Raw genomic sequence first — 27,375 nt, 5'->3', positions numbered from 1 at the left:
AGATCAGATTCTTTTTCAGATGAAGATATTTCAACATTATTTAAAAAGTATGACTTCCTTGTGTTGTTAAAACCAAAATGTATTGTTTTGCATTTTTGTTCATTAAATTTCAGAAGCCAAGTTTCTGACCATTTACTTAGTATACCTATACATTATGCTAGTTCGAGCCCCGGACTGACTGCGAACTTTTTTCTCAACCTATGACACTTAATCTCAGTTTAAGAGATATTTTACTAATCTACAAATTTAAAAATGTGTCAGTTTTTAAAGATATCCAATGGCCATCTTCACTAAAATATTTTATCTTTACTCAGTATTTACTTCAGATGTAGAAAATCCTCATCAAATGTATTTCACTTTACTTTACTGAAAGAAATTAATCGAAAATAGAGCGTTCCTGTAAGTGAATTAAATTTTCTTTTTTCCGGACATACGACTGCGATAGCATGCCGTTAAAAAAATCCGGTAAAATCCGATTACGAGACGAAAGCCTGTCTGTATCCAATATGGCGGAAAGCGTCACTAAATTTTAGAAAATCAAAAGTTATTATCGGTTTTCTTCAATATGGCAGAAGGTATTGCATCTCTGGACCCGGGAATAATATCAGACGTGAAACGACTTTTGTGGGGAGATGATTTAAAAGAGGAAGTGTTTTTAAGGTGGATGCAAGGTAACATGTAATTTAGTGGTGGTATGTCCGGACGTGATATGTTTGGATTTCGGCGGTGGCGAAGACTGAGTAAATTACACTGTTTGAACTGTTGGGCTGACAGTATTCTGTGTGCCACACTTTCTTATATTTCACTCTCAGTTTCCATCAAACTGAAATGAAATAAGGTATAAATCGTTTAGGAAGCGGCTATTCTTACGGTCCCGTAGGAAAAGCCTCGCAGGCTGTTCTTACGGCTCTCACGTAAGAATAGTGAAAAGCCCACAGGTGTCTATTCCTACGGCTCTCCTGTATGAATTATAAAAAGACTTCAGGTGGTTATTCCTACGGCAGTTTTGTGTTACACATCGTACTGAATTCATTTCACTGATATAATTTCAAGGAAATCCAGAGAAAGCAAAAAAGGGAAGTGATTTCCCCTAGTATAATGCATTTTATTACATTTCATTACTTCCATTTGTGACATAGACAAAAACTTTATTATAACGAATTTATTGTGAGTGTAAAATACTTATTTAACTGAAATCTGTCTTCTAAATAAATCGGAAAACGATTGTTGGTTGTACAGGTGTAGATCTGCAGGGTTTCCACTAGACCCGAAAACCCAAGCATCCCAGGACCCTTGGGCCCAAATTTTGAAGGGTCCTTTTCCAAAATACAGGAGTCCTGTCCCAACACGTCAATATAATTTACTACAACATTTCATGTTATTTTAATTAGGTTTATCTTCATTGTTTTTTTTAATAACAGAACAGTGCTATAACACTCTAGAAAAATGTATCCAAAATGTACTATCCGAATACTGTTACACATTCAGAATGTCATCGGAAAGTAGTTTTTGCTCAGTCTATTTGGCAAACTAAGCTAAATCAGCGATAGTTCCTCAAATAATGATGCTACTTATCATAAAAAACTGCATTGAAAGTCAGTTTTTTTTTTAGGAATTTTGGAAATATGCATATGACATCGGGTGTAATTAGACCCGTGAACGGACATTCTAAACTTATTTTTGCTTTCGAAATTCATCAAAATTTGTGAAGTTTCTTGTTGAATTTACGATATGATCACTAAACAATGGTCTAATTTAAAGTTGGCATGAAAAAATCTTGCAGGGCACTTTTCACATGCTCGGTAATTAGCTGCTTACGATAATTTAATAATTGGCGCCTTTTTTGACAGTACACAGGATTCGCTTTATCAATTAATTTCAACACTTCATTGATTTCTTGTTACCTATGTGCACTCGCCGTGACGTAACTTGCTGATAAAAAATCAGCGAGGCATGTCTACAGGAGAAAGGGCGGGATTTAGCAGAGATCAAAGGCAGGAGAGCATGACCGCGAGTGTTTATTTTGAATACACGTGTCTATCGTGGAAATAGTTTTACTGAAGGAAATTAATGATTAGAGAAAGGATTATCAAAGGAAAATGCCCCCGGGTCCCGAAGGACGCACAGGCAAGTATTCTGCCGGGTCCTTTGAGCGTCTTTTGAAAATCTCCCGGGTCATTTTCTAATTGTAAACGAAGGATTACGTAGTGTTTGGAGTAACTCTGATTGTTTTCTCACATGTATACTAATTACCAGGCAGTTTTAAAGAACTTTTTTAGAAGAAGTGATAATTAGGAACAAATGTCCGAGTAATTTTAAGATGCTGCCGATGCCAGTCTTAGTAACGTGATTATTTTTCTGCAAAATCGATGATGTTACTGAAGAAGCATTTATTAATATGTTGATCATAGACATACTGTGCATTCTTGATGTATTTTAGACCGAATGTTTTAACTTTAATAAGTATTAAAATAAAAGCAGTAATTGTTCATGTATTTTCTTTTCACAGTATATACGTTTCCATTTTGAAATAAAAAGGTAAAGATAAAATTAGCGCCAGGAATTTTGTCTAACTTGATATTTTTACAAGGGGAATTTTGTCCACCTTGATAATTTCACAGGGGGACTTTGTACAGGAAGATCAGAAACAGCAGGGATGGGGCGGAGAGGGGGTGGGGGTGTTGTGCAGGGGTGATTTTGTCCTACATTAATTTTTGACTACATTGACTACATTTTACCTTTACTTTTTCATCGCACCTTAACAATATTTGGGTGAAAAATTGTGATTACAAAATGTCTGTGGGTCTACACTTAATTTGACAGTGCAATAGAGGCCTGTGTTTTGACAAAACATTTAAGTCTGTCTGTCAGTCTAGTCAGAAGTTGGGACTGCAGCTTTTTCAGCTTTGGGAGTCTCAGGACTGCAACTTGAAATTGCTAGTGAGAACTCTGTATATACATGCAAATATTTCATCATGTTTACATCAATTCAGATCTGACATTCTATCTGTAACACAATGACAAATTGTGATTACATGTAATTTCCGAAAACGGTTGAAAATCAGTTGATTGACTTCAGTACAATGTATTGTAATACAAAACTGCCATAGAAATAGACACCAGCGGGCTTTTCACTGTTCTTACTGGAGAGCTGTAAGAATAACCTGTGAGGCTATTGCTGACAGGACCGTAAGAATAGCCACTTCCAGTTGTTTAATATTGTGAAGTGAACTTCAACCTGCATTATTCATTGAAAGCGGCTATTCTTACGGTCCCGTAGGAATAGTCTCGCAGCCTATTCTTATGGCTCTCCTGTAAGAATAGTGAAAAGCCGGCAGGTGTCAATTCCTACGGCTCTCTCGTGCGAATTATGAAAAGCCCGCAGGTTGTTATTCCTACGGCAGTTTTGTGTTACACATCGTACTGAATTCATTTGACTGATATAATTTCAATCACTCAACTTCTTTACTTTTCTGATAAGGAAATCCAGAGAAAACAAAAAAGGGAAGTGATTTCCCCTAGTATAACACATTTTATTACTTACTTTAACTGAAATTTGTCTTCTAAATAAATCAGAAAACGATTGTTGGTTGTACAGATGTAGATGTAAATACATACGTTATTAATATTGAAACACAGGATCGGCTGGTGCGAGGTCTTATACCCACTTGGCCTTGACCAGTGTGTCCTACCGGCCATACAAGCACTTGCTTGATCCCTGGCAATACAGGTCCGCAACAACAAATACACTACCCAAAACGGTTACAGAATTTATGGCATATTTGTGACATAATCTGCATTTAAACCTAGATATAGCATGTAAAACGTAGGTTACGATAAAAATTTCATTGGAAATTTCCTCCACTATTTTGGTCTTTCGAGTGTTTGACACAATGGAGGTATAGCCCATTTTATAAGAAAAATAACTCGATATTTCCTAGGATCATGTTAAATTTATTGGACTACAACCTGCATATAATTTGTCTAGCCTTTCCTGTCCAATAATATTGCTGGAAATGTCTAAGCATATCCTTTAGATCGATATCTTTAGATATTTACATATATATATATTTAATTTAATTGCAACTGAAATATAAAAAAAATATACATAGGAGTTGCTTCCCTTCAACTTCAGAAATCTCTACCTAAAGGTAAGGGAGATCACTGCGTAGAAGATTGAAGAAAAGAACTATTATTTTATTGGTCTGATTTCTTTATAAATTTCTAAAACATCAAATACTTATGCAGCATTATCGTTAATTTAACACATTTAAATGCACAGCAACCGAAAATTGCTTCTATAACACATTCACCAAAAACACACTATGTGCAGTAAGATGCGCATAATGCCACTTTAATCAATATGTTACTTAGTCACTACCTAATCCATTTTGTATATTTCACATTTAGTATGTATTTATCTTACTTTGTTCCGACTTATATTATACTGTGAGCGCTGTTATTTTTTTTTCAGGGTTTGCATTCAGTGAAAATGAGGCCACAGCATTGGTACAGTATGAAGGTGGTCCATGTGCAGTTATTGCCCCTGTTCAGGGATTCATTATCAAGAATGCACTGTTCAGCCAGAGACCTGTGGAAGACTTCTCACAAGTTACAGGTACATGTGTATGCTGTTCAAAACAAGCTCTATAGGTAATAATAATTTTGACTGGTTCGCAAAGATTTGTCACAGAATGCAGTCTTCAACCTGCAATTTAAAGGAACTTCTTCTTATCGTTCGCGACTACACTGTCAGTCTGTCAGACCAGTAGCCTCGATGAAACTTGTGGTTTGCCGCAGATCCTCAATGCCGCCATACAATTTCTGGTGGATTGAGGTATCTATTGGCCAAGTCACAGCTCGCTCCTGGTCATGCCTTTTACATCTCTGAATTATATGCTCCACAGTCTGATCTTCTTCACCACATGGACAAGTTGGCGATGATGTCAGTCTGTATTTCTTGTACATGTGAGCATTGAGCTTGTTGTGCCCTGAGCAGAATCTGACCATCATCACTTGTTTAGACCGATCAATGAGATGAAAAGCATCTTCCTCCATCCTTGGTCTCGTTAGTGCCTTGATTGTGGTGACTTTCTCCTTGTAACTCACAGGTTCTGTTGGTTGTTCTGACTGAGCTCCTAGCTTAGCCAGTTTGTCTGCCTCTTCATTGCCTGCAAGTCCACAATGGGATGGAATCCACTGGAGTGCTACTTTGCAGGTTATACTCAGGCTCTGCATTCTCTTGGCTAGCTGCGGAGCTTTATCGTTGATCAGAGCTTCCATCATGACAGACAGTGCATCTGTGAGAAAGACGACTGAGGAGCTTTCTTCTGCCGAGTCTTCAACCATTGAGACGGCCTTCATGAGTGCTTCAGTCTCTGCCTTGTAATTGCTGCAGTGTTTTCCTGTGGCTGCATGTAGTGTTTCTCTCTTGCCAGATGGGTATTGAATGAAAACTCCTGCCTCTCCATCTTTGACGGCGCATGTGACTGATCGTCTGTATAGACATGAGTCCACGATTCCGGAGGATAGTCTTCATTGATCATAGCGAGTGTGAGGCTCTTCTGCATGCCTTCATCCTCTTGCTTCCCGCGGTCAAGATGAGGAACAGCAAGTCTCACAGTCACTGAGGACAGATCATTCGCTAGTGGGTTTATAATGTCTTCACTACCTAGGGGGGTCGTTGGTATGTTCAGCTCAGTTTTGAACTCTCTGTTGAGTTTCTTTGCCTCATGTACGAAGCTGCTACGTTTGAGCCGATTCTTTGTGTAGAGGAACTAAAAATAGCGGTATTATGTGCCAAAGGTTCAGCCAGGGAACTGTGGTAGACGTCTGGTATCTGAGAACGTAACTAACAAACTTGGTTTCATCTTTACTAAGGCTGTTGCTAGACTTTGCCTGTCAGATGGAAAAAAGTAATTATGTCTCCCACACCACTGTGGTGGGAGACATATTGATTTACTCCTCTGTGTGTCTGTCTGTCTGTCTGTCACAAATCTTGTCCGCACTCTAGGTCCAACATTTCTCATCTGATCTTCACCAAACTCAAACAAAATGTGTTTGCCATTAAGTCCTCGGCCAGGTTCGATAACTAGCCAGATTGGGCCAGGCACTTCAGAATTATGGCCCTTGAATTACCGAAAACACTGATGCCAGTGATACAGGTCTTGGTGCATGGTTGATTCAGATAGATATTGGAGAAGAAATGCCAATCTAGATGATTAGGCAGTTATGGGAGACATGCGCTTTTCTAAAAAGCAGCTCTAATATTGATACCAGATGTCTCTGCTGCAAAATGTATAAGGTTACAGATTTCAGATCACTTGCTCCTGACCACTATTGGTTTGAGATTTGCAAGTAGTTTTAATACTGTCATACAAGAATTCTGGAAGGTGTCCAGTATCCTTAAGGAACTTTCTGTCTTCTGTAGCAATTAAAGTAGACATACTTTGATTTCACATTTAAATATAAAAATCACAAATTCAATTCTTGGCTAATTTGCAATTGGAATCCCTATAGATTTCATTATGCAATTCAGTCAGAGCCTTTGAACTAAGAGTTATTCACAAAAATGATTGTGTTTCAGTGGAAGAAAGCACTGAACTGCTTCTGCAAGCATTGTGTGATATATTCATACATGTATCTTCTGGGGCTTACACAATTCTGAGTCTGGAGCAGGAGTCATGTGACAGCAACAACCAATCAGAAAGCAGCAACCAGAGTGAGGCTGGACAGAGTTCTTGTAAGAAGTCTAGACTGGACCAAGAAATGTTCCATTCCAAATTAAGGTAAAATTTTATAAGAAATTTGAGTTTCTTGTGTAGTAAAAAAACACTTATGTGATATTCTTTAATAAACATGTACATGTCAAATTAAAGTTTCCCATAGACTGGCATGCATTTTCCCCCTTTAAGAACTGTTGTGTCTTAAACATTGTAAATTAATATGTATTACTCAGAAGTATATTCTGTTAACACCAAGTACTCATACATGTAGCTGTAAAATAACACTGTCTTATACACCTTTGCATAGAAGTGCTGTAAGATTACAATATAAGTGGAATTTTCTTTGTCAAATTTTCTTCAAGTTTATGATTGACATCAATCAAATATTGCTTTTAAAAATCATTTGTTTTTTTATGAGTATATACAAATACATAACTGAAATATAAAGATAGGAAAATGTATTATCTTTATAAATGTGTGACTTTTATGAACGCTTCATTGTGCTGGTCTTATACAGCAATTGCAGTAGAATTTACAAAAATATAAGGAATCTAAAATATTAAAAAGTCTGTTAGAAGAATTGTGTTGTGAACTTTGATTTCTCGCATAATTGAACAAACTGCAGTGATTTGCCTTTCTTGTGTATGTTGTATTTCTGTCTCTTTTGTTAATGTAAGATATATAAAGGTTAGAGACCACCAATTGTTTTCCCATAGACATCCACTATAACATTATGGTGTGTACAGCCTTCCATAAATCAAAACATGTATATCTAATCACATCTTTCTTCAGGAACTTTCTTAGTACCACCAAAATATCGGACTAACAACATATGAATAGTGATACTTTATTTAAGTAATTTCCTTGTTTACGTCATTGGCATGGTGAGAGAAATTCGTTTGATAAAACTTTTTTTCAATACACAAAATGTAGCAAATATTGTTAAAATGTATAATGAAAGATTGTAAATGCAGTAAAAAAATTTCAATTATTTTGAAAAAAATAATCGCCTTTTGGGTTTGTTTACATGACTGGTCAATCAGAACAGACAATGATTACCTTATTCCCAGGTATAAAATTACCTTATTCTCAGTAAGTTCCCTGTACTTTCCAATGAATTGATGGTCTCTGACCATCAGCATAACACAAAACTGTCTATGTTGCATTTACTTGACATATGTTCTCAAAGATTTTTTTAAAGCAGTGCAAAGTTTAAGACACTTTTTGATAATCAGAATAAAAACATGATTTCCTGTAAAATTATATGTTATTATATCAAGAAAAACAAAGAATTAACCAGTGCTGTTTTCTTATTTTCCTAGGTGTACAAAATGTTCTGATATAGAAATGATGAGAAGAAATATGAAGACAAACATTTCAGATTATATGGGACCATCTGGGGTACTCTTGTACCTGTACTCCATAATTTTAACCAAAGTAAGTCCACTGTCTTGCTTTTAAACTTCAAATTCTTAATACCATCCATTGTCTTTCATCTGCAGATGATTTTAACAAATTTTGCATTATTAATTTATTTCATGCCAGAAGACTTTGTATGTAAATGTAGTTTATTCAATAAAATAGTTTGCTATAGTCACTGCAAAATGCATGGTTTAAGTCAGTGTTGTCATGGATATCCTTACCAGGTAAGGGAAGTTTCATAACTCAACTTCAATGGCAATAAATTTTTTTTTAAATCACACTTGTGCACTTTCTGATATTTTGGTTCATGATTCCTTTTTGAGTTATTAGATTGGGGTAGATGTCGGTCGGGCAGGCGGGCGGCGGCGGCGGTGTCAAACTGGTGTTTCCGGTCAATAACTTTTGTTTCGGTAAAGATATTTGAATAAAACTTGGTATGTATGTAGTTTATATCAAGACAAAGGCTGGGATTGATTTTGGGGTTTCTGGGGTCAAGGTCAAGGTCACTGTTACTTAAAATAGAAAAAGGGTTTCCGGTCAATAACTTTTGTTTCGGTAAAGGTATTTGAATAAAACTTGTTATGTATGTAGCTTATATCAAGACAAAGGCTGGGATTGATTTTGGGGTTTCTGGGGTCAAGGTCAAGGTCACTGTGACTTAAAATAGAAAAAGGGTTTCCGGTCAATAACTTTTGTTTCGGTAAAGGTATTTGAATAAAACTTGGTATGTATGTAGCTTATATCAAGACAAAGGCTGGGATTGATTTTGGGGTTTCTGGGGTCAAGGTCAAGGTCACTGTTACTTAAAATAGAAAAAGGGTTTCCGGTCAATAACTTAACTTAGGAATGAGCTATCATGATGAAACTTGGTGTATAGAAAACTTATATAAAGTTGTAGCTTGGGATTGATTTTGGGGTTTCTGGGATCAAGGTCAAGGTCATTGTTACTAAAAATAGGGTTAGGGTTAAGGTTAGCATATCTTCTACATGCATGGAGGGATTTTGATGAAAGTTGGCACAATTGTTCACCATCATGAGACGGAGTGTCATGCGCAAGAACCAGGTCCCTAGGTCTAAGGTCAAGGTCACACTTAGAGGTCAAAGGATACAAGAATGAAAACTTTGTCCGGAGCATATCTTCTTCATGCATAGAGGGATTTTGATGTAACTTGGCACAATTATACACCATCACTATAAATAGCTTATATTGTAACTTTTTCATTACTAAACGTAGGGAAAAATCGAGACCACTTTTCTGTAGTACAACATGCATGTTACATCCAGTTTTGAGGTGTATTTTGACCAATCTCTACCTGGTAAGGATTTCTGTGTGGACTTACAATTTTTTTTTTTTTTATTTTTTTTTTTTTTTTTTTTTTTTTTTTTTAAAGATTAACTTCCCTTAGTTGTTACTATAAATAACTTATATTGTAACTTTTTTATAAATGATCGTAGGGAAAAACCAAGACCACTTTTCTGTGATACAACATAGTTGTTACTTTCTAATTTTAGGTGTATTTTAAGGTATCTCTACCTGGTAAGGAGCTTTTTTGTGGACTTAGAAAAACAAAAGAATTACAATGATTACTAAACAACCACAAAATTCAAATTACATCTGCAAATACAGGTGCTAGAGTAAAGAAATTTGCTGTGACGGGCGTATATTGTGACATTCTGGCACTCTTGTTTATCCTTATGAAAAGTGTTGAAAACCTGGTTTCGTGGCATTGCCGCGTTTCTTGTCTAATCTATATAAGTGATTCAGAAAACAATTTTTTTAATGTTTTAAATTATTCAGGTATGCAGTGATTATACTGCAGTGTATATTTATTGTATTTTAGGGTATAGAACAAATAAAGAATGAGGTTGAAGACCCTGGAGAACCTCTTATAGATGGTATACATGGTCACGGCAGGTAATTATATATATATACAGTGGAACATCCCTCACTTTAACATCAGTAGCTCAAGTTTCCAGGCTTGTTCAAGCGATTCTTGCGGCCAACGGCCATTTTTCTTTTATATATATGCAGATCGCTTGAAACCCTGTAATACTCCAGCATTTTTCCTGGAGTGACTAGTGATTTATTGTATTATAATTATTATGAACAATTTCAAGATTTTTAAGGTAAACTTTCAAGACCATAGAATCTGAGCATGCAAATGTACTTAACAGTGTATGATTTAAGTATGATACCTATTTGGTATACATTTGTATTATGAAGTAAAAGGGATTTTTATACGGTACATGTGAACAATAATTTATACGGAGCACTGTCTGTGATGTTTTTTGCTGTGATTCCCAACTAATAGGGATATACTAATTTATCAATCCATGTTTGTCAGTATTGGTTCAGAATTTCACAGATGTTTTCTTTATTTGTATATATAGGTATTAAAAGTAGTCGGAACTACGGTACAAGAAATTACAAGTCACTTTAATTCATTACCAATGTTTCGGCTAGATTAGCCTTCCTCAGGGTACAAAATCTGTTGTAGAAATACAGAAAGGAAGGTATGAAAGAAAGAAATATTCAGATAATCATATAGAACTTTCAGTATATTGTGGTGTGACTTACAAGCATTGCAGAAGGTGTTGCTTGCAAATATTACTGATCTATAAATACTCTGTTTTCAACTTTCAGCCAGAGTTTAATCAACTTATTGATAACAAGTAAAGCAGTAACAAATGTATGGGATAATGATAAAGATGTCTCAGGTTTAAGTAAGTATGCAATTTTTTCTCTTGAATAGAAAGTTGAATCCATTGATGTTGATTACCTCCCTTTATGGCTTTAAATAATGTTTTACGTTTTAACCATGTAATTATGCACGTCATCTATTTGGATAGTTACTTTATCTGTTTTTAACATAAGATATAAAATCTTAATGGAACTTTAAATGAAGAGGTGCCTCTGTAGGGTAGCTTAAAATAAAATATTTCGAAGGTTATCATTAATACTTTAATTTACAAGTAGTCCCTTTTGTAGTTATAATAATCTGAATTCTGAAAAACAGTTTGTCAGTAAATTTTAAGTTGAACATGTTTGGACTGACCTGTATTTTACAAAGGAAGCTGTAGCCTATGTGTTTATCTTTACAGAGTTACACGGTGTATCAAGAAGAGCTTTTATAGGATTTTTATCTTTTATGGAACATCTTAGATATTGTGAAGTAAGTGCACAGTCTGAATAATAAAAAGAGCCCTTCATAGCTCAGTGGTTAAAACACTGGCTTCTCAAGTGGCAAGTAATAGGTTCAAACTGCACAGGAGGCTTGACTCATCTTCTAAAACTACTCAGCTATTTTAATGTTACTTTAAGATGTAGTCAAATGTAGAGTGATTTATAATTTGGATTTATAATTTGCACGTAGTGGAACTACGGATAGCTTCTAGAAAAGAAATGAAGTGGTGTGTATCTGTGGCAGCCTGTGGTGATGATAAACAAACAGTCCAAATTATTGTTGATATGTTGGTGATAAAATGTATAAATTGACATTACTTTGTTTAAAGTTACAAAAGGTAATACTGTGAAATCATTAATATTCATTGGGGACTAATTTTTGTGGATTTCATGGTTGAGTCATTCCACGAAATTAAAACTCGATGAACAAGTAAAATTCGCATTCATTTTTTGTTCAAAAATTTAAATCCACAAATTCATATCCCCACGAAATTGCCGTTTTGACCAAAACCATGAAATTTCATGCCCACGAAATTAAATGATTTTACAGTATATTATTCTTGAGATTAATTAAAAGATGTGTTTTAAATGGGCATAATAAGAATTAATTCAAAATAAGCCTAATGCAATTGTTTTCTTTCAAGAGCCAATTTAAAAAAAAAAGCTAGACATATAATAATGATTTGGAGTAATTAATGCTTATTAATAATAATGATAAATATTGATAATTATTTGGAAAAATATCCCAAAGATTGTTTTATTACTTCTTGAATTAACCATTTAGTTATACTTATTGTTTGCAAACTTAAGTTTATTTAACTGCATGTTTAATTAAGCATGTATGTTTTAATCTCAATATATGAGCCGGGCCATGGGAAAACCAGCATAGCGCGTTTGCGACCAGCATGGATCCAGACCAGCCTGCGCATCCACGCAGTCTGGTCAGGATTCATGCTGTTCGCTAACGGTTTCTCTAATTGCAATAGGCTTTGAAAGCAAACAGCATGGATCCTGACCAGACTGCGTAGATGTGCAGGCTGGTCTGGATCCATGCTGGTCGCAAACGCACTATGTTGGTGTTCTCATGGTGCAGGTCTTATTATCACTGCTATGTTTTGTTCTCTGTTACAGGTAGGTTGGAATTTAAAGAACCCGGAATATCCAGTTTGGCTAATAGGAAGTGAAACTCATTTAACAGTGTTGTTTTCTAAGGTAAGTTACACATACAGGTCTACACACAGTTACTTCAATGAGGAGTGTGAAATGATATAAAGTTATTACCTTTAAGTAAGGTCAGTACAAGGATTTATCAACCTAAAAAAGTTATACCAACCTCAGCCTGACAAATATTCCTATCCACTGAACCTTTAAGGCAGGGATTGTTTTATTATTAGATACAGCATCTTGCAGTTTTCTTTAGAAAAGTGTAATCAGATCAAAATATTTCATGTAGTTTTAGGGGTTTTTTTGCTGGATTATACAAAATCTGCCTTACACGTCCTGACGTCTGCGGCCATTGCTTGGTTAAGTTTGATGCATTTTCTCTTTTATCTCTATTGTTATAACTAGATCTATTTTGGTTCAGACTTGCAGTAGTTGTTCCTCTATCATATCCAAATCATATGACACAAGGGCCATAACTCTCACTCCAATATTTCATGAAATACATCCTCTGTTTACGTAGGATTTCAGGTTGAAGTTTTCACTTTCATTTTGCCTCTGTTATCACTGTATGGATTTGATTCAGACTGAAAGCAGATTTTCCAAACCATCATCCACATCATATGATTCTAGGGCCATAACTCTGGCACCATTATTTCATGAATTATGACCCTTTTTAGCTCACCTGTCACAAAGTGACAAGGTGAGCTTTTGTGATCGCGCGGTGTCAATCGTCCGTGCGTGCGTGCATCCGTCCGTAAACTTTTGCTTGTGACCACTCTAGAGGTCACATTTTTCATGGGATCTTTATGAAAGTTGGTCAGAATGTTTATCTTGATGATATCTAGGTCAAGTTCGAAACTGGGTCACGTGCCTTCAAAAACTAGGTCAGTAGGTCTAAAAATAGAAAAACCTTGTGACCTCTCTATAGGCCATATATTTCACAAGATCTTCATGAAAATTGGTCAGAATGTTCAGCTTGATGATATCTAGGTCAAGTACGAAACTGGGTCACGTGCCGTCAAAAACTAGGTCAGTAGGTCTAAAAATAGAAAAACCTTGTGACCTCTCTAGAGGCCATATATTTCACAAGATCTTCATGAAAATTGGTCAGAATGTTCACCTTGATGATATCTGGTCAAGTTGGAAACTAGGTCATGTGCCTTCAAAAACTAGGTCAGTAAGTCAAATAATAGAAAAACCTTGTGACCTCTCTAAAGGCCATATTTTTCATGGGATCTGTATGAAAGTTGGTCTGAATGTTCATCTTGATGATATCTAGGTCAAGTTCGAAACTGGGTCACATGCGGTCAAAAACTAGGTCAGTAGGTCTAAAAATAGAAAAACCTTGTGACCTCTCTAGAGGCCATATATTTCATGAGATCTTCATGAAAATTGTTCAGAATGTTCACCTTGATGATATCTAGGTCAGGTTCAAAAGTGGATCACGTGCCATCAAAAACTAGGTCAGTAGGTCAAATAATAGAAAAACCTTGTGACCTCTCTAGAGGCCATATTTTTCATGGGATCTGTATGAAAGTTGGTCTGAATGTTCATCTTGATGATATCTAGGCCAAGTTCGAAAGTGGGTCATGTGCCGTCAAAAACTAGGTCAGTAGGTCAAATAATAGAAAAGCCTTGTGACCTCTCTAAAGGCCATATTTTTCATGGGATCTGTATGAAAATTGGTCTGAATGTTCATCTTGATGATATCTAGGTCAAGTTTGAAACAGGGTCATGTGTGGTCAAAAACTAGGTCAGTAGGTCTAAAAGTAGAAAAACCTTGTGACCTCTCTAGAGGCCATACTTGTGAATGGATCTCTATAAAAATTGGTCAGAATGTTCACCTTGATGATATCTAGGTCAAGTTTGAAACTGGGTCACGTCCCTTAAAAAACTAGGTCAGTAGGTCAAATAATAGAAAAACCTTTTGACCTCTTTAGAGGCCAAACTTTTCATGGGATCTGTATGAACGTTGGTCTGAATGTTCATCTTGATGATATCTAGGTCAAGTTTGAAACTGGGTCAACTGCGGTCAAAAACTAGGTCAGTAGGTCTAAAATTATTAAAATCTTTTGACCTCTAGAGGCCATATTTTTGAATGGATCTTCATGAAAATTGATCTGAATGTTCACCTTGATGATATCTAGGTCAGTTTCGAAACTGGGTCACGTGTGGTCAAAAACTAGGCCAGTAGGTATAAAAATAGAAAAACCTTGTGACCTCTCTAGAGGCCATATTTTTCATGAGATCTTCATGAAAATTAGTGAGAATGTTCACCTTGATGATATCTAGATAAAGTTCAAAACAGGGTCACGTACCTTCGAAAACTAGGTCAATAGGTCAAATAATAGAAAAACCTTGTGACCTCTCTAGAGACCATATTTTTCAATGGATCTTCATGAAATTTGGTCAGAATTTTTATCTTGATAATATCTAGGTCAAGTTCAAAACTGGGTCACATGAGCTCAAAAACTAGGTCACTATGTCAAATAATAGAAAAAAACGACGTCATACTCAAAACTGGGTCATGTGGGAAGAGGTGAGCGATTCAGGACCATCATGGTCCTCTTGTTTAATTCGACTATTTGTAACTTTTCAAATGGTAGAGCTGTTGTTGTCAGACTTGCTTTGGCGTCGGCATCAGCATCACAAAAGTTTTTGATTTAAGCAGGTTTATCTAAAACTAATTATTTTGTGCTTCACACATGTACTTGGTATCTTGAGGTGACTTCAGTGGAAAAGTTACATAACTTCAGCTTTTATTTTGTCAAAATTATGGCCAGTTTTAACTCAGAATTTCTGGTTCAGATTTTGGATGTAAGTGGAATTCTCAAAAAGTTCTTGGACAAATGCTTTCAAACTTCAGATTTCAAATTAAAGTTTTGATGGTCTTTCACTCTGCCTGTGTTATTACTGAATGGATTTGATTCAAACTTAATGTTTCCACATCATCACCCACATTATATAACACCCACAAGTTGCATTACGCTGGCAGAAATGTTCTTTGAATTATGTCCCTTTACTAATTAGAAATTCTGGTAAATGTTTTGATTGCGGTTTATAAAAACAAACAACACATCTAAAAACACAGAAGATGCCTACTTAATCTACTATAAGTTGATGACACCATGATCCCTCAACGCATTATATACAGACATAATGTTTGGGGCTTTATTCAGTATTATGTGTTATTTGACAGAGTTTACACATGCATGAAGACCAGAAAAAAATTGTTTAATCTTATATTCATTTTATGTTTTCACAGGTCATGTGTGATATCTACTTTGTAATATGATTTTGAATTTCAGAATAGAAATTTAGTAATCACAGAAACATTAGAGTCCAATGCTAGAAGAATTTTTCAAACATTTGATCCAGAAGGTAAGCAAACTGTTCAGATTTCACAAGTCTTTATTTTCGTTCAGCTAGAAGGTCATAGAAGCATGTGGTACATATAAGTCATAATTATGTTCATAACATACCGGTACTCAGTCAGGGCCTCTACTGGGCCTCAGAAAGCTGTAGCCACTTTTTCAGCTGATTTGCTGAAATTTGGCAACATTTTGATAAAATTCTTGTGGCCACTGTCAAAAATCTGTAACCAGTTCTTTGAATTTATAGCATTTGGCTACATTTGCGAATGGCAGAAGAGGCCCTGCTTAGTTATAAATAGAATATGAAACATGAATATTTTTCCATATTGAAGTTTAAATATTCTTATCAGGTGCATGACATCATTTTTGTGACGTGGAAAGATTGTGTTTCTGAAGTAGCACAACATTTCCACTGCAGAACTTGTGCATATTTCTCAGTACAGTTCTAATAACCTATAAAAACATGGCATCAGTGAAGTTTTATAAATTTGAAATAATGCAAAGATATTACACATTCATGGTTTTTGCTTGTCCAAAATCATGTTTTTTGTTGATCGTGTTGTAGATGAATTGTAATCATTAGAATGGGAAAAAAAGAACTTGTGTCGTTGTACATCAATACATAAATTCAAAAAAATAATTTAATGATCTTTCAGCAAACATATATTTCAAAGGTTGTCCTATTGAAAAATATATCTAAAATGCATTCTGCTCTTTTGTCATGAAAACTCACTTGCAAGATTTTGAACGGTGCAACCATTTTGATTTGAAATTGGAAGAATACATGAATACTGATGTGAAGAACTTGTTTTAACTATAGCTCACATATTTAGAATGAAATACATGTTTTACTTAATTAACTGCACTTTATACACTGTTTTTTCACTGATTTCCCAGAAATTTTCACTTTTTCCGTTTGCAGGAAATGGATTTATAGCAACCATTGTACTAGGTGATTTATTGGCAGCATTAGATCTTGTTTCAGATAAAGAGTAGTAAGTATATTTTTGTTAAGCACATAACATAGAAAAAAAAAATATTGCGAAAATAATATTACAAACTCGATTTTACTTTCTGTTAAGTAACAATGGAACCATAAAGGCCATTATTTTTCCTTATTGATGCCTGAATTTCATATAGGGTGTTTGACATCATTAGCTTGACTATTTAAAGAATAAGAAGAGTTATTGTACTCGCTCATGCATTGGCGTCTGTGTCAGTGTCCGCGTCTGCGTCCCAATTTTGGTTAAGTTTTTGTATGCAAGCTGGTATCTCAGTAACCACTAATGGCAATGGATTGAAACTTCATGCATTTATTCACTTACATGCTGTCAATTATTTTCAGATCAGTGTTCCAAAAAATCAAGCAAATGACCATTTTTAGCTCATCTGATTTTTTGAAAAAAAATGATGAGTTATTGTCATCACTTGAGCGGTTGTTGGCGTCGGCGTCGGCGTTGCCTGGTTAAGTTTTATGTTTAGGTCAGCTTTTCTCCTAAACTATCAAAGCTATTGCTTTGAAACTTGAAATACTTGTTCACCATCATAAGCTGACCCTGTATAGCAAGAAACATAACTCCATCTTGCTTTTTGCAAGATTTATGGCCCCTTTTGTACTTAGAAAATATCAGATTTCTTGGTTAAGTTTTATGTTTAGGTCAACTTTTCTCCCAAACTATCAAAGCTATTGCTTTGAAACTTGGAATGCTTGTTCACCATCATAAGCAGACCCTGTACATCAAGAAACATAACTCCATTTTGCTTTTTGCAAGATTTATTGCCCCTTTTGGACTTAGAAAATCAGTTTTCTTGGTTAAGTTTTATGTTTAGGTCAGCTTTTATCCTAAACTATCAAAGCTATTGCTTTAAAACTTGCAACACTTGTTCACCATCATAAGTTGACCCTGTACAGCAAGAAACATAACTCTGTCCTGCTTTTTGCAAGATTTATGGCCCCTTTTGGACTTAGAAAATATCAGATTTCTTGGTTAAGTTTTATGTTTAGGTCAACTTTTTCTCTTAAACTATCAAAGCTATTGCTTTGAAACTTGCAACACTTCTTCACCATCATAAGCTGACCCTGTACAGCAAGCAGCGTAACTCCATCCTGCTTTTTGCAATAATTATTGCCCCTTTTGGACTTAGAAAATCATTTTCTTGGTTGAGTATTATGTTTAAGTCAACTTTTCTCATAAACTATCAAAGCTATTGCTTTAAAACTTGCAACAGTTTTTCACCATCATAAGTGGACACTGAACATCAAGAAACATAACTCTATCCTGCTTTTTGCAAGAATGATGGCCTTTTTTAGACTTAGAAAATCATGGGTAGGACAATATTTCTATTACACAAAAAAAATCAGATGAGCGTCAGCACCCGCAAGGCGGTGCTCTTGTTTATGAGTTGTTTTAGCTCACCTGAGCCAAAGGCTCATGGTGAGCTATTGTGACCGCTCAATGTCGCTCTTGCATCCGTCAACATTTTCTAAAAAAACCACTGGGCAGAATTACACCAAACTTCACAGGAATGATCTTTGGGTGGCCCCCTTTCAAAATTGTTCAAAGAATTGAATTCCATGCTTGAGTTCTGGTTGCCATGGCAACCGAAAGGAAAAACTTTTAAAATCTTGTCCAAAACCACAGGGCCTTGGGCTTTGATATCTGGCACCGTGTTCACAAAACATTTTTCGGTCTCAGCTGAGTTTGAGTGGGAAATTTTAATATCAGTTTTATTAAAACTTCAGGGTTAAATTTCAACTGAGACTGACCATCAATACTGAATAGCCACTTGAAAAGTGTTATTAACTTCAAATTTAGTTTTAAACATGCTATTTAGAAAGAAATGACAAATAAAGTTTCATTATCAAACTCAGCTGAGACTGAAAATGTTTTGTGCACACGGGGCCTGGTGTGTAGCATCATCTAGTGGTTCTCTACCAAAATTGTTCAAATTATCCCCCAAGGGTCAAATATGGCCCCGCCCCGGGGTTCACATGGTTTATATAGACTTATATAGGGACAACTTTGAAAATCTTCTTGTACAAAACCACTTGGCCTAGGGCTTTGATGTTTAGTATGTAGCATCATCTAGTGGTCCTCTACCAAAAGTATTCAAATTATCCCCCTAGGGTCAAATATGGCCCAGCCCTGGGGGTCACATGGTTTATATAGACTTATATAGGGAAAACTTTGAAAATCTTCTTGTACAAAACCACATGGCCTAGGGCTTTGATATTTGGTTTGTAGCATCATCTAGTGGTCCTCTACCAAGATGTTCAAATTATCCCTCTAGGGTCAAATATGGCCCCGCCCGGGGGTCCCAAAATTTACATAGACTTATATATGAAAAAAAAGTTTAAAAATCTTCTTGTCTGAAACCACAACACTTAGGCCTTTAATATTTGGTTTGTATCATTGTCTTATGGTCCTCAACCAAAATTGTTCAAATTGTACCCCTGAGGTGAAAAGAGGCCCTGCCCTGGGGGTCCAAAGTTTTATATAGACTTATATAGGAAAAAACTTTAAAAATCTTCTTGTCTGAAACCATACGACCTATGCTTTTGATATTTGGTATGATGCATTGTCTAGTAGTCCTCTACCAAAATTGTTCAAATTATACCCTTGGGGTTAAAAGAGGCCCTGCCCTGGGGTCACTTAGTTACTATGTGAGTTATATAGGAAGAAATACTTAAAAAATCATTTGATTCTATTTCCAAGACTGTTAAATAATAATTACCTGATGACCCCAAGTAATATGATGTCACTTGACTTTGACCTTGACCTACTGGCCTACTTTCTTGTTTTTTAAGATACAGCCTTGAAATTTTGATGACATACACAGTTTTGCACACCAATCATAAAATTGAATTTCATTGACCATGAATGTGACCTACTGACTATCTTAATATTTTATCATCAGTTTGATCTTTGAAACATGTAGCTCATATTACTCAGGTGAGCGATCCAGGTTCATCATGACCCTCTTATTTTCTTATTATATGATAGTGCTCTGAAAATCGTCATGATTTATTTAGATTCTCCATTGGATAGTTTATGTCTAACCAGAGCCATACATATTTGTATTTACAGTGTAGATATAATGGCATCCAAGTTAGATGCCGAGAACCTGGGTATCATCACACAGAGCAGCTTCTTTGAGGAATTTTTTGCAGGGGAGACAACTCCTGAAGTACCAAAGAAATTTAAATTGTACCATTACAATGGACTAGCAAGGTCTTGCCATGATAATAAGGTAACTATGCCCTTTAGAATCTAATGTTTCTGAAAATAGGGCTTGGGCACCAACCAATCCCTCGGGATTCTGCAGATTTTATAAGACGAAAAAACATGCTTTATCCCTACATTCAAGGGTATTATATGTTAATGATACGTCTTATTTAACACAGACATTGAGTATCACTTAATCCTGGTACTGGAATTTCAATTTTGCATTGGGTGAACATTTTTTATAGGACATAATGCATCCTCATGAAAGGATCCTTACTACTTGTAGTCATGATTTAGACATTAGGTCCCTTCATTTTGCTGTTTTACAATTGTAACAGCACTTTTTTCATCTTTTGAAATAAATGTAAGATGTACTTGAGAATGATAGCAGATATTTTGAACCTTTCAAAAATTATTTCTGCTTTAGCAATTTCCTAAAATGACATTATACTAATTGGATTAACAGTATTTACTATCACCTATAAGTGCAGGTGATAATTATGTAGTGATAGACTAATTGCAGTTTGAGAGTGGGCACATAGGCTCAGTGGTAACACTGTCTCACTATAAAATCAGGGGTTATGAGTTTGATCGCTAGCTCCTGGAAGAGCCTCACTCGGGGCGTTGAATTCTTCATGTGAGGAAGCCATCCAGCTGGCTTATGGAAGGTCGGTGGTTCTACTCAGGTGCCCGCTCGTAATGAAATAATGCACGGAGGGGCACCTGGGGTCTTCCTCCATCATTAAAGCTGGAAAGTCACCATATGACCTATCATGTGTCGGTGCGACGTTAAAGCCAACAAAAAAAAAAACAAACAAAAATGCTCCTGGAAATAAAACTTTTATAATAGGGATAACGCATGTTTTTTGGTATTATAACATCTGCAGAATCCCGAGGGATTGGTTTGTACCCCAGCCTGTCAGGGCGAGGGTACCAATGATTCCAGAGGGATTCTGAAGATGTTATATAACATGCGCCAACGCTATTCTAGGGTAATACGCGTACAAACCAGGTAAATGAATATATTGTCTCTCAACGTCAATAAATTTCCATGAAATGTGCGGTAAAGTGTACGTTGTTTGTTCACGCTGACGTCATTTCCTTTTGTATTATCCGTCTTGGGGTCGTAATACGTTTAAGCTTTGCCATGGAAAGTGCATTTTTAAAAAGGTGTTATAACAGCATATGAGCGCGAGAATCTCTCTGTTAACACACGTTTTCTCTCCTGTTAAATCACCCCCGAAAAGTGACAATAACAGCAGTTTCATGCTAGAATGTTGAGATATGAGTTCTATGCTATACACTTGGCAAACTCAAGAACAAGGAAGCTTCTTGAATTGGAGCATCATTCTTTATGATCTTGAACTGTATTCCTCCGAAAATTCACTAACAGTCTGCCAGAGGAGTCACCTGATGAGTTACTATAATTGGTGAATATGAATAAAGTTAAGTACAAATGAACCAGCAGTTTCGATATTTAAATTTTATTACCATGTGTGTAATGTTGTTGTAAATATTTCAGGTTATGTATCATGACTGTGATGCTGTTCTACAAGACGAAATAGAAGTTCAATTATTAAGTGATGTCACACCTATGAAAATGGTATTGTTGACAAAATGGCCAACAATTGAAGTTAAATGGAAAGATGAAATTATACCATCATTGAACTAACAAAATGGCCAATAGTTGAATAGTTGAAGTTAAATGGAAAGATGAAATTATACCATCATTGAACTAACACAATGGTTGACAAATTGAAGTTAAATGGAAGTATGACTTTATACCATCATTAAACTAACACAATGGTCAACAGTTGAAGTTAAATGGAAAGATGAAACTAAACCATCATTAAACTAACAAAATATCCAGCATTTAAAGTTAAATGTAAAGTTGAAGTTACACCATCAATGAACTAACACAATGGTCGACAGTTGAAGTTAAACGAAATTAGAACATCAATGAACTAACAAAATGGCCAACAGTTAGAGTTAAATGGAAAGATGTAGTAATACTATCATTGAACTAACATAATGGTCGACAATTGAAGTAAAATGGAAAAATGAAATAGCTTGGTTCAACTGACAAAGTGGCTGTCACTTGATGTTAATGCAAAAATGAAGCTACTCCTTGTTTAAATGAACAAAATGGCAAAAATTTGATGTTAATGGAAAAATGAAGCTATGCCATGGTTCAACTAATTGCATTTGAGTTATAGTTAAAGGCGGTGGTAAACCATAATTAAATTAACAAACTGGCTTGCACTTGAATGGAGTGATAAAGTTATATGATAGTTAAACTTACAAAGTTGCCAAAATTGACACATGATTTCATGTATCATTTTTTATTAACAGCTAAGATTACTTGTCATGAAATATGTGTCACCATGTGTTGTGATTTCATTTTATTTATGACAGTACCGTATCTTCACTGCAATTCCGTGTTTCTGATTCTGAATAAGAGATGCAATTCTGTGTTTCTGAATAAGAGATTGAGTGTTCTGATAGTGTACAAGAAATGGTAGATTAACATAAAAGATATGTTCTGTACTGTCAGATTCACCACCTTGTACAATGTGTTTTTGCAAAGCAATATTTGAGCTGCACCATAAGAAAACCAACATAATGCATTTGCGACCAGCATGGATGCAGACCAGCCTGCGCATCCGCGCAGTCTGGTCAGACTCCATACTGTTCGCTAACAGTTTCTTTAATTGCAATAGGGTTTGAAAGGGAACAAGTATGGATCCTGTCCATACAGAGTGCGCATGCTTGTCTGGACCCATGCTGGTCGCAAATGCACTATGTTGGTTTTCTCATACATACATATATGTGTAGTAAATCCCTATATGTAACAAAAGCACCAGTAAAATGGTCTGATAACTTTAACTGAATCAATTGTTGCAGTTAAACCTACACATTTAAGATGAATAAGTTGGCTTTTACTGGTACATTTAAATGTGTATGGTGACATTAATGAAGTGTTTGCAATATTGTGAAATTTGTCACTGCAGATGCTTGTTAAAACAAAAAAGAAAATCTTTCATACCATATATATTCACTAATTAATACGCCCTCCAACTGATATTATAAAGGCTGCATGCTGCCTCCTACCCAAATATAATATCAGTGAAACTTTTATTTAGATAATAAGTAAGAAATGTAGATAAATGAGATATATATTTTTAGGGCCTTATCCCTTGCACCCTTTTTAGCTTGACTTTTCGAAGAAAAAGTAGAGCTATTGCACTCAACCCGGTGTCGGCATCGCCGTCGCTGTTGGTTAAACTTTTTGATAAAGTCTTATATCTCTGTTACTATCAAAGCTATTGACTTGAATCTTAAAATAATTATTAAATATCAAAGTCTACACCAGGAGAAACAATCCACTTAACTCTGATTTGAATTTTGACAGCATTATGCCCCTTTTCAACTTAGAATTTTTGGTTTAAGTTTTTGATAAAATCAAATATATCTGTTACTATCAAAACTATTGACTTGAAACTTAAAATACTTCTTTACCATCAAAGTCTACACCAGGAGAAATAATCCCCATAACTCTGATTTGAATTTTGATAGAATTATGCCCCTTTTTAACTTAGTATTGTTTGTAAAAAAAATTGATAAAGTCAAATATCTCTGTTACTTTTAAAGCTTTGACTTTAAACTCAAAATAGTTATTTACTATCAAAGTCTTCACCAGGAGACACAATTCTCATAACTCTGATTTGAATTTTGACAGAATTATGCCCCTTTTTAACTTAGATCTTTTGGTAGAAGTTTTTTTATAAAGTCAAATATCTCTGTTACTATCAGAGCTATTGACTTGAAACTTAAAATACTTATTTACCATCAAAGTCTACACCAGGAGACACAGTTCCCATAACTCTGGTTTGAATTTTAACAGAATTATGCCCCTTTCTAATCAAGAATTTTTTGTTAAAATTTTTGATAAAGTCAAATATCTCTGTTACTATTATAGTTTTGGACTTGAAACTCAAAATAGTTATTTACTATCAAAGTCTACACCAGGAGACACAAGTCCCATAACTCTGATTTGAATTTTGACAGAGTTATGTCCCTTTTAACTTGGACAGCTCTTGTTGTAAAATGTAATACACAACTGTGTATTAATAAGGGAGTATATGGTATATGCATGCCTCCTCTAGAATGAAAGCACAACCTCTCAAATGTCTTAGAATATTATGGAGATGATTTATTTCATTTTGTTAATGAAAAGTAAATTTGATGTATTATTTGATTATTTATAATAATTGAGCCACGCCATGAGAAAACCAATGCATCGCGCAGTCTGGTCAGGATCCATGCTGTTCACAATCAGTTTCTCTAATTCCAATAGGCTTTGAAAGCAAACAGCATGGATTCTGACCAGACTGCGCGAATGCGCAGGCTGGTCTGGATCTATGCTGGACGCAAAGCCACTATTTTGGTTTTCTCATGGCGTGGCTCAATTGTTTATTAATTTGCATAAAAGAGATCATATAGTTGACTATTATGACAAGTGAAGTTTGAACAAAATCAGCGAAGTTTTATTTTTAATATGATGTCAGTTTAGAGATAAATTAAAATTATGTAAATTATTCCTGATGCAGTTGATGCTCACAAATGCGAAACTAAAGGTTAAAAAACTGAATATATCTTTCTATTGAAGTAGCGCGTGAGCTCTTAACTGACATTTTAAATCATTAAGCTGTCTTGGGGGTGTCTTTAGTTGTTCGAAATACATGTTATATTGTAAAAATTTACCCTGTTTTAGATTCTGTGTTGTTCATATTTCTAGGCTTTTTTTATTATGGAAACCATTCACTGTTACTTTACGAAAGATTTCTGCTTAACCAGTGCTAGGGGATGTGAGTGGTGTAACACATTTCTTTAGCTGTGCTGCACAGATTCAGTCAAACTGAGTCTAGTATTGTTTTGCTTTGCTATGTTCAGTGCTTCCAAAGGATCTTTCTCATTGATTTGATTATGAGGAAAAGTTTGAAATTGCTACCAGATATTTAAATTTTTTTTCCAGTGGATTCGATACTTAGCAAAGCTTACAACTATTGACAACAGTGTTTCCTTGTTGACATACATGACACCTGTAGCTCATTTATTAGTAAGAACTCTTTTTGTGGTGAATTCAAGTGGTTACAAATTAATTTCTGCACATGCTTAAAGGAACCTTTCATGTATTTATTTTTATAATTTCAAAGGCTGCTTTACTGGATCAAGCGCATTTGATTAAGAATCTCAGAGAGCAGTTTAGATGACAGTAAATATTTGAGCTGCGCCATGAGAAAACGAACATAGTGCGTTTGCGACCAGCATGGATCCAGACCAGCTTGCGCATCCGCGCAGTATGGTCAGGATCTATGCTGTAAAGATGCGCAGGCTGGTCTGGATCCAAGCTGGTCACAAATGCACTATGTTCGTTTTCTCATGGTGCGGCTTATTTCTGTAACTGTTCGCAATTACTATAAGATTGGCAAGAGAAGATTGGCTGTTTGAACGTAGGCAATGTGAACGCAAGAGAAGATTGGCTGTTTGAACGTAGGCAGTGTGAACAAACTGTCAATACTCTCCATTATATTTTCTTGCCTTATTTCCTATATACATTGTATAGCGTATCGATGGCAAAACGGAAAACTGATGTGACTTGTGCTCTATTGTATACGGGTTATTGAAGTTTTTCATTAGCTGTCAATATTTTGTTACTAGATTGCATTGTTGAGGTTAAATAAAACACTGCTCAATCGAGCATCATTAATGCACACCTGGGTTAACTTGAGCAATTCATTTTCCCTTAAATGTTGTTTTGATTGTTCAAAACTGGGGACAACTCAAATATTTTACTCATCTTGCACTTTTACTATATTATATAAAGCAATGAGTCTCCAATAATACATTGTCAGCTGTATTGTTTATTTAACCAGTTTTGTATCTAAAATTTTCTTTTATTACTTTTTTAATTAATTCATGAAAATATTGATAATGTACATTTTCTGTGAGGAACATACATGTATGTAGTGATTGGTTTTAAAGTTAAGTTATCTTCCCATGGTAATTTTTTTTATAAAAAATACTTTTTATACTTTATTCTTTTTCAAATTACAATTTGGCTTTTTGGTTGTTAGATTCTTGTAATATTTTGAAGGATCCAAGTTGTGTATATATAGAAATGTAAAAAATTTAGAAAGAAATGTTGGCTCTACCCCTTTCCATTGAAAGTTTCATAGGACAGAAATGTAACACCGAGCTTGTCATATTGAGAAATGCATGAAATTGTAACAGTGTATAAAGAAATATTTTTAAACACTTTTATTACAAAATTAGAGTCTAACAATAGTTCAATGCCAAATATTATTTATGTTCTGTTTATGTCTTAATCTACAGTATTCTTATATTGTAGTTAACTGTTTGTTGTCAGTTTTTCATAAGATATGTGTTATGAGTTATTATGTTCTTGAACTTTTTTGTTCTATATAATGTGTTTATATTAGTGAAATATAAATTATATATGACACATGAAAAGGGTATCTTGTTTTTTTATTTATAATAGTGTCCCTTATTTGCCATTCAAAAGTAAAAAAAAAAATAACATAGTTTAGGACTGGATCTAAAGATGACAGGTCTGGTAACAGATTTTAGTCAGTATTTATGCTGTCTTGGGTGACACTTTTTGTTTAATACATGTATATTTTTTTCTTATTTTAGAAAAGCAGAGAATTGTACCATAAAAAAGAAACACAAATACATGTTCAGTCTTGACTACTCTAAAGGAAACAGTCTGGCAGAAATGCCGTAAAAAAATGGCGAAAACTGTGGTAAAAACATAAATGTACTTCCGACTTTTGATAGCATTTAAACAAACGAAAAATCCAAAGTAGTTCACTTTCGTATTAATACATATCTATTTTATTGCACAATTTAGATAAAATATTGATCACTCGGCCTTGTTTTTAGAAGTACACCACGAAACGGCATGCTTATATAGGTTGATTCAAGACCAGTTGTCTTTCGCCCAGGTCATAATGAACTTTGAATGTAATTTGTAATTTTAGAATGAAGATAGATTAACAACAAGAAACTACGTGTAATTATATTGAATCCAGGAGTTAATTAATTTGGTTGATAAATTCTTTGATTTGGTATGGATATAAAATAAATTTTCTGGAATATTTAGTTTAAGATATGCAATTAAATAGTTCATAATTTCGGTGTGTTTGGGTGGTTGGTGACGGTGTGGTGGAGGTGGGGGGGTTCTTTGAAACGGACCA

At 35.0% G+C, this 27,375-nt stretch overlaps 1 protein-coding gene across 1 annotated transcript; it reads left to right on the top strand.

Moving 5' to 3' along the window:
• Positions 1 to 500: 500 nt before the first annotated feature.
• LOC123532417 (ubiquitin carboxyl-terminal hydrolase MINDY-3-like) lies at positions 501 to 26,632 on the top strand. The gene is made up of 12 exons (XM_053517747.1): positions 501 to 671; positions 4,475 to 4,618; positions 6,587 to 6,788; positions 8,048 to 8,162; positions 9,989 to 10,062; positions 10,792 to 10,871; positions 11,250 to 11,320; positions 12,463 to 12,543; positions 15,804 to 15,876; positions 16,792 to 16,864; positions 19,958 to 20,120; positions 21,618 to 26,632. Exons 1-12 carry the CDS (start codon positions 566 to 568, stop codon positions 21,765 to 21,767), a joined length of 1,332 nt encoding a protein of 443 aa, XP_053373722.1. The 5' UTR covers positions 501 to 565; the 3' UTR covers positions 21,768 to 26,632.
• The last annotated feature ends 743 nt before the right edge of the window (positions 26,633 to 27,375 follow it).

The sequence above is a fragment of the Mercenaria mercenaria genome, chromosome 11, assembly GCF_021730395.1.
Source record: "Mercenaria mercenaria strain notata chromosome 11, MADL_Memer_1, whole genome shotgun sequence".
Taxonomy (NCBI): Eukaryota; Metazoa; Mollusca; class Bivalvia; order Venerida; family Veneridae; genus Mercenaria; species Mercenaria mercenaria.
The sequence above is the reverse complement of the archived record's forward strand: the minus strand, read 5'-3'. Positions and strand labels throughout refer to the sequence as shown.